The sequence below is a fragment of the Arvicanthis niloticus genome, chromosome 3 (assembly GCF_011762505.2).
Source record: "Arvicanthis niloticus isolate mArvNil1 chromosome 3, mArvNil1.pat.X, whole genome shotgun sequence".
Taxonomy (NCBI): Eukaryota; Metazoa; Chordata; class Mammalia; order Rodentia; family Muridae; genus Arvicanthis; species Arvicanthis niloticus.
The window spans coordinates 91,270,801-91,279,027 of NC_047660.1; the positions used below are offsets into that span (position 1 = coordinate 91,270,801).

The window sequence follows — 8,227 nt, forward strand, 5'->3', positions numbered from 1 at the left end:
AAACAAGTAATTGTTCAATTATATAAGTGAAAATATATGTTTTAAGTTTCAGTATCTGTTAAGAAAGTTCAATATTCCTTACTAAGAATCTGTTTAAAATGTTATACAAATATATAAAAATGTCAACCATAAATTTCTTTTTAAAAAACCTACAGCCTCCCCCAAACACACATATGCACACACACACACACACACACACACACACACACACACAAAAGAGTCTGAAATGACATGGATTTATATAGAAATGTTTCAGATAATTTTCTTCAATTAGTATTGTCTATACCATAAATAAAGAAATAAAAATCTGTAGAATAAATGCAAAGTTAAATGTCCATTAGAACTAGTCACTCATATCCATTCATCAATAAAGTAAGAGGCAGGGGAATGTATGAATGAGTGAAATATTCTGTAAGAACAGGGAAATGGAAAGCAATGCTAAGTACATGCTACCACTTTCATTGACAGCTGAGTGAGTAGAGAAAGCTTATCCAGACCTGCTGTCTGCCACAGATGAGCTTCCTGTAGGTTGAATCCTTCCCCCTTTAGTTGGGCACAGAAGTCTATAGGGATGTTTCCAGGTAAGGATGAGAAAGATATTTAAGGCTAGTGCTATTTTTCAAGGCAACATGGTGCTGTTTTTACCACATACGTCTGAAGATTGAAATGAATTTCTGTTCTATTCAGAAATGATTCAATTGCATTTTAAAGACTTACATTTATGTCTTGCCCTTTGCTTTTCTATATTTCGGGGCCAATTTTCATCTTTCATTTCAGCATCCCTGATAGAATATTGTGATATGCTTTGGCTCTAGATAGGAGAATTTGAGAAAAGAATTTCTATAAAAGGAATAAGTTAAAAGTCATCTCTTTTTCTCCATTGTGGTACAATGAGAAGTGAGATTAGCGAGATCCAGAGTAAGGGGCAACTTCTTTCCACACACACTGGGACTCTGGGGCCAGCACTGATTTCAAATATGTACCAGATTGCTGTAGCCCACAGTAATCTTAGAGAACCTAAGTTATTCTGTAACAAAGATAATGCTATAGCCAGCTTGCTTGCTGCTGATGTTGATTTTGGTTTATTTCCTTCCTCTGAGAAACAGCACAATATAGAGCTTCTATACTCACAAACCAAGCCCACGAGTCACTCTTCACCAGCAAAATCATCACCAATCCCTTCCCTTCAACACCAGGGAAGGATGCATAAAATGCTGCTTTCAATAAAGTTAGACTAAATTCAAGAGAGTCCACAGAGCAATCTGGAACAGCTATGCCTATCCCCATATTATTGCTTGATTTTTGGTTGGGAACACAAAATGAAGTACGCAGGCTTCCAAACTCACAGTCTAACGGGCTAAAGGGGAACAGCTCCGTAATCCTGCAATGATGACAAATAAAATAAAATAAAATAAAATAAAATAAAATAAAAATCTCAGAATGCAATGCAAGCTCACTGGAGAAATAAATTCAGCTGTGCTTCCTCCACAACATTGATCTTGAGCTCCGAGTCCTCTCATGCTGACCACCATGCGTGAGTGAGGTCAGAACCTTCTCTGCTGGGATTCCTCTTCATGCCTTGACTCATGCAGTCAGAACATAAGGTGCCGGCTTAACTTTATTTAAATCAATTATACCTGAAGCTGATCACAAAGCAAGAGAGCACTCTTATTGAAGGAGTGAAGATGTTGAAAAGGAAAACAGGAAAACAACTGACTTCAGCAATGGCTCTCTTTAAAATCACGAGTGATATGATTCGATAAAACTCTATTTAACTGGATGAGAAAATTAAAACAACGTCCATGCCATGTTCAAACATCAATAGGATATTTTATCTTCAGATTCCTTCTCTGAGTATACTATTCAATACTTGTGATCTTGCTCATGAGACTTCACTAAAGAACCATTCAAAGATGACTGCAAGAACCCATTGACAGCTGCACTTGGCTTAGCCATTGGCTTGATTTGTTGTTATTGTTGTTATTGTTGTTTTGCCTGTTAACAGTGCTTTCAGCTAAGTAAAAGAATTCCAGACTCCACAACAATCCCTGTTTGTATTGGCAGTGCTGTATAAGCATGTCTGAAATCAGAAGAAAGAATTCCAACTGCTGTCACAGAGAAAGTGTGGATTCATTGTACAGAGCCACTGTTCCCTATCTGTAGTGCATACTCTCCTGTCTCAAACATGCTAATTTAACCTATACCATGGCTACAAAACAGTTTCAGGAGGGTCCCATTCGACTGATCTTACAGCAGCAATATGTTCAATGTATTTGTTTTCCAAAAGTCTGCAGGAAAGGCCAGCTCTGGGACACTGTAAAGGCAAGAAGTTTCAGGGACACAGGAAAGTTTTGGTACACCCAGTGGCTCAAGGGATGAAGGAAGAAAGTAAAGAGTCAAATGCAAAACTTTCTTGGTTTGTGTGCTGTTTAAATTCAGTCTTACAATTTCCCCAATACCTCAGAAAACAGATAACAGTCATCAAAAATGAGCCCTTCACATAGCAAGTAATGTAAATAATAAAATACTATATTTTTTTTTTTACAAAATGTTATCCATTGGCCAGTTGTTATCTTTCTCAGTGGACAAGCTTCTACTCAAAAAGCTATGGTACCTTGCAGATAGCAGCCATAGCATTGCCAAAGATGAGCACAAATGTATTTATCTTGTAAGCCTTGAAATGTTCTGTCCAAGAAGCCAAGACCATTAAAGAATGGTCATTAAAGAATATGTGGGTTATTCTCACCAAAACAAGAAATCATCTTTAACTGCCTTCATTTTGAAGCATAGGGGGTGGGCAGAAGCAAAGGGAAATACAAATTTACTAAAGTATAGAGATAGGTGATGTGCACAAAGAGACTTCTCATCTGGGAACTTAATGCCATAATCAAAACAATCAAACAATTTGAATGGGAGCTACTTGGGCCATACAGTGTACTATAGCAGTGCTGATAATCCCACAAACAAAATATCTCCATTCTTGTTAATCAGCCAAAAATATTACATGAAAAATAAATTATGTCTGTCTTTTGAATTACCATACAGCCTACCTATTTAAACTCACTTTTTATGAAAACTACAGTTTCCTATTCTTTTCATTAAAATTTCCCTTATTGGTGCAGGTAAACTAGATTATTGGCTGCTAAATCTGTGTATTTGCATTTTTTAAGTCTTATTCAACTCTGTTTTAAGGATTTCAAACAGAGAAAGAGCTGGACCGTAGCTACAGATCCAAAACTGCTTGCATGTCTATGCAAGCACCAAGACCCTGCACATATTTCCCACCTCTCTTCCTTGCGGCTGAGAGTCCTGTCAATAATCATGACTTATTAAACAGGCTGCCATCTCTTCCCTTCTACTGAATGTAGAACAAGATCATGGAGGGGCAGAAATAATTATCCCGGGCTCTTCTTTAAAGACTGCCTCAGAATGGAGGGTAAGGAAATCAATACAGAAAGGACAGGGAAATGCCCCAATCTGTTCCCCACAGCCCCAAGGATGGGAAGTAAATCTACAATCCATTATTCATATAAAATGCTAACGAACAGATGAAAATTCTAAGGTCTTCAAGGTAGATAGGAACCTATTTCAGCCTAATGAATGTGTTCACATGAACCAAAAATCCTTTATCCCTTTACACCACTCAAGGTAGATTTGTGGAAAGGAGACCCTAGCACCCTCCCTCTTCTAGAAAATGGGTTCTCAGAAATCGTGCCGAGCAGAGCAGAAAGAAGCTGCACAGTGCTGGGCTCTATTGCTATTCTTATTTGTAGAAAGCGTCTTTCTCTTTGCCTTTCTGTCTCCCCCGACCATCGAGGTATAGGTGCAATTTTCTAAGGCAGAGTAAAAGCCAAAGTCTTTGTCCCTCACTCCTTACTTACAAGTACGGTAATTTAAAAAGAAGTCACAAAGGTTAAATAACACCCAAGGTAAGATCAGGGAAACAAAAAAATAACACAACTGAAAGCCACCATCTGATTTCTACCAAAACTGAGCAGATAATGAGGAACACTCTTTTGCCCAGATGTTTCAGCTCAAAACATAAATACAAATACAGCATGAAGGCAACATATCCAGACCGTTTCTTTTCTTTGCTTTTTTTTTTTTTTTTTTTTCCCAGAATAGCTTTGCTTGGAACTTGAACTGACATAGTAGGGGCTTGTCCTGAATAACCTTCACAGGTTGTACATGTCTTCTCCCATCCTGATCCTCGGGCACAAACAGAAGGTCCCTGCAATTTCTGTTCACTAAGGGGAGAGGGTGGGGTGGAGGTCAATTAGTTACTTGCAACCGTCAAAAAATAGAAAGCTTCCAGTTCCAAAGAGAGAGTGACCATATTTAGGGGGCACACTAGCCACTATTGGCACCGACTGAGGAAGGCTGAAATGCTATATTCAAAGGGTGACATGTTACAAAGAGCTCGGACATTGTACTAAATCAGGTCCTAGTCTGCTCATCTTTTCCAGCTAGGAGAAGGAGGAGATAGGGTTTACACCCCTCACCACTCTGGGAAAGGAACAAAAGCAAATGCTTGGCACAGCTGGAGGGGAAAAAAAAAAAAAAAGAAAGAAAGAAAGAAAGAAAAACCCTCCTACTTCTCCAGGACCCTGGGGGCCCGCAGCTCTGCAGCGTCCCCTTTGCATTTCCTTGCAGTTAACTCACTCCAGTGGCCACAGAAGCAATTTCCACCAATTTCCACACCTGGCAACGGCCAGGGACAGGTTGAGGGGAGGCGTCCGTCTGGGAGCACCTCGTTTCCCTACCTCTCCGAATGGCTTCTAATTAATCCTTCTTAGTCACTGCCTGGGCAGGGAAGCTGAAAGAGTAGCCAGCTCTATCCTGAGGACATCACTACCAAATACCTGCATCCAATCTTCACCCCTCCACACGCACTGGTCATAACTTCTCTTTGTGGTCTTTCATAGGCCAGTTTTGGCTGTGCTTAGAAAAGCTTCCCACAGGAGGGCGGGAAGGCTTGGGTGCACCATCTCTCCCCAGGCCGGTAAGGGGAACACAACCTGGGCTCGCTCTCAAGTCTGCAGTGAGGATTTGCATTCGCCTTCACCCTTTGATTGGAGACAGAAGTCTATTCTCATTTGGGACCCACTGAATTAGGAGCCCTGGCTCAGAGATATCCTTGGTTTGCTTGACGTCCCTACTCCACACATAGACCCAGCGAAGACCCACACCTTTGGCCCCCTTGAGGCTAGTTTTAACCAGAGCCGCACACTCTGCCCCAAACTGGGCATGGGGAAGTGACAACCAGGAGAAAGGATAGCCAGAGAGCAGAAAGAAACTCGGCAGTGAATCATGGCTGAGACAGGCATCTACTTACGAAATTTGGGGCTGGTGCTAGTTTCTGGGGTGGTGGTAGTGGAGGAGGTGGAAGAGGGTGAGGAAGAAGAGGCAGCGGCAGCATCCTGAAAGGGTGACAGGGTCCAGGAGGGAGTGGAATCGTGGAGGTAGGAGGAGGTAGCATACGCCGCAGTGGGCCAGGAAGGCATCGCTTGCGTACTGGGGGCTCCTGGCATCGGGGGTCGGGAGCCTGGCGTGGTGCTACTGAAGAAAGGGGCCGTGGTGGACAGGACCGTCGGAGGGGCAGCAGTGTTCCGTGCCGTAGTAGAGCGCGGGCTAGCCCGGATAGGCACCCGGTGCCCAGGGAAGCGGGTGGGTGCCCGTGTGATGGTGGTCAAGCGGGTGCTAATCCGGTTAGGCGTCCTGGAAGAAGCAGCGCCGCCGGCAGAGGGGGTGGCGGGGGACGTGGTAGAAGTGGTTGTTGTGGTGGTTTCCATAGCCTTGGGAAAAGAGCTGGGCTTGGAGAGGAAGAAGGGGTCCTGGCCCATTCCCTTGGAGTCCACCAGGTCCGTGGGCACGTACTCCTTGACGGAGCCTACCACGATCCATTTAAGCAGCATGAGGCTGAGCCCCAGGCCGATGAAACCGATGAACAGAGGCACCACGCACAACCACGTCTGCTGCCGGTTCCACACGATGCAGTCGCTACAGCGTAACTCCCGGGGGGGTTCGGCCGCCCCTTCTCCGCCGCCGTCCGGGCCCCCGCCCGCCGCCGCCGCCGCCGCCGCAGCCGCCGCGGTGCCCTCCTCGGCTGAGGCGGCGGCTGCCGAAGCGGCACCAGGTGGCGAGGCACCGGCCGCCCCTTCACTCATCCTAGGAGCCGGTCTTCACCTTCGCCCCCCCGAGGGCCGCGCCAGAGGCATGGGGCCGCGCGGGCCGGGCGCGGGCGCGGGCGCGGGCTCCGGCGGCGGCGGGCTCCGGCTCAGGCAGCGGCCGCGGCGGCCGCATGCAAATCGGCTCCCTGCCCCCACGCCCCTCCCCCCGAGAGGCGGGCGGCGGGCGGGGAGGAGAGGACGGGGGAGGGGACGCGGGCCGGGGAGGGGGCGGCGAGGAGCTCCGGAGAGGGGCGAGACCGGCCCCGGCGCCGCCGGCCGGTCAGGGAGCGGCGGGGCGAGTCTGCAGCCCGCCTAGGTGCCTCTTGAACGCCGGGGTCTCTCGGCTGCCGGTGGTGCTGATGCTGATGCTGCCGTGGATGCTGATGCTGATGCTGCCGCTGGCGCTGATGCTGCCCGCCGCCTGTGTGCGCTCCAGCCTCGCCCGCATCCTCGGTGCGCCGCGCCCGGCCCGCTCCCTGGGGCGCCCGGCCGCACCGCCGCTGCCCCCACCTCAAATCCTCACGTCACCCTCAGGGGCCCGGGCGGGCAGCTGCTGGATGCCCGGCGCCGACAAGCCGCATTCCGACACAGGGGGCCAACCTAGCAGCCCCTCGCCCAGCCCTGCACGCCGCGATGCACGGTGGTTGCTCGGCGAGCCCGGGCGATGAGGTGCACCTGTTCTTCAGCCGGCTCGTAGCCAACCCTCGGTCAACGCTCTCCGGGAGAAACCAATCCTAGTGCAGCGCGGAGGGCGAGCGGCCGGGCTCGCCTCGCTCCCGCCGCCCGCGGCTCTGCGCTGCCACTGCCGCCGCCACCCGTGAGTCAAACTCCAGCAAGCTACGCCGCCGCCCGGGAGCGGGGTACCCGGGGGCGCACCCCGACCAGCACGCAGAGGATACCAAACAGCACCGGCGCCGCTGCCGGGTCGACCTGGGCTAGCAAAAAAAATGGGAGACAGCGACGGGGGTCCCGGACGTCGTGACCGCTGCTCCAAGCGATTTCCCCAACTCAACCAAGCGGCTTCGGGTGTGTGTGTGTTTGTGTGCGGAGTCGCCGCGGATGGGGTGGGATTCGGACAGAGTAGCACCTCCCACCAACATCTAAGCGCTGTCTTACTGCGCGCTAGATAAATAAAAGATCCAAGCGGACCCCCATTGGAGATGTATAGCACCAGGTGCTCTGGATCAGCCGTGTACAGGTCTCTGGTGCGGATTCTGCGGGGTCAGACGCTGAAGCTGCGGGGAGAATGCGCACGGGCGTGTTAGCTGGGAGGGCGCCTCTGAGCTCCCCTGCCCCGCCGCGGTGCGGCTGGACAGAGAACCACCTTTGCTTTGGAGTTGTTGAGAGATGCTCCTGAAGCAGAGGACCTTTCTGTGATCAGATCTCCGAGCCATTAACTTACCTTTTTAAAAGTATCTTTAAATGTAGGTACGCCCTGGGAAAGAAGGTGAGAGGCAAAAATAAGAAAGGATGCTAGCTAGTCTCTATTTCGTAGCCGGTTTCTTCCTTTTGGTAGAGGGAGATCAGAGTATTTCCAATCTCAGGTACACTGTGGTACCTCCCTGAGGACCAGGTGGCACAGACAGGAAATGGGCAAGAGCCAGTGCTAACATGATACACAGAGGCTGCTGGTGTAAAGCGATGCTTCCCACACTATCCAGATTCCTAAGCTAAGGTGGAAATGAATCTTTTTTTATTTTTATTTTTTTATTTTTTACAAGTGGTGAGCAAGAATGGGAGGTTGAGAATAGCATCTTCTTTATCATGTACCTCCCAGGTCTGTCCAAGAATGCAGACAGCATTCTCCTGTCCTGTGATGCACTCCACAGAGATGAAGTTTCCTAGGTATCCATTTTATTCACAGGTTAAAAGCAAAAGAGAACGCTACTCTGAGGAGATGGCAGAGTGCAGAGAATACGTTCAAACAGGAAACCCTTGGGGAATTGTGCCTATCAGAGTTCTTTGCACAGGCATGATTAATAAATTATTTTTTGATGGCAGTAATGTGGCTGTCACCTCTCTCAGCTCTAACACTGAGACTTACCCCATAGGAAAAT

General features: G+C 48.3%; 1 protein-coding gene across 7 annotated transcripts in view; it reads right to left on the reverse strand.

Moving 5' to 3' along the window:
- Nrg3 (neuregulin 3) overlaps nucleotides 1-6,212 on the reverse strand; it is a 1,008,622-nt gene extending 1,002,410 nt beyond the window's left edge. For 4 of the 7 annotated variants that reach the window (XM_076931503.1, XM_076931502.1, XM_034499234.2 and 1 more), the window contains exon 1: nucleotides 5,336-6,210. In XM_076931503.1, the coding sequence (XP_076787618.1) occupies nucleotides 5,336-6,167 (832 nt within the window). In that variant the 5' untranslated portion in view covers nucleotides 6,168-6,210. Of the gene's footprint in view, nucleotides 1-5,335 lie in introns of all 7 variants that reach the window. The other 3 variants (XM_076931500.1, XM_076931499.1, XM_076931501.1) reach the window with 2 other exon arrangements.
- Between the last annotated feature and the right edge of the window lie 2,015 nt (nucleotides 6,213-8,227).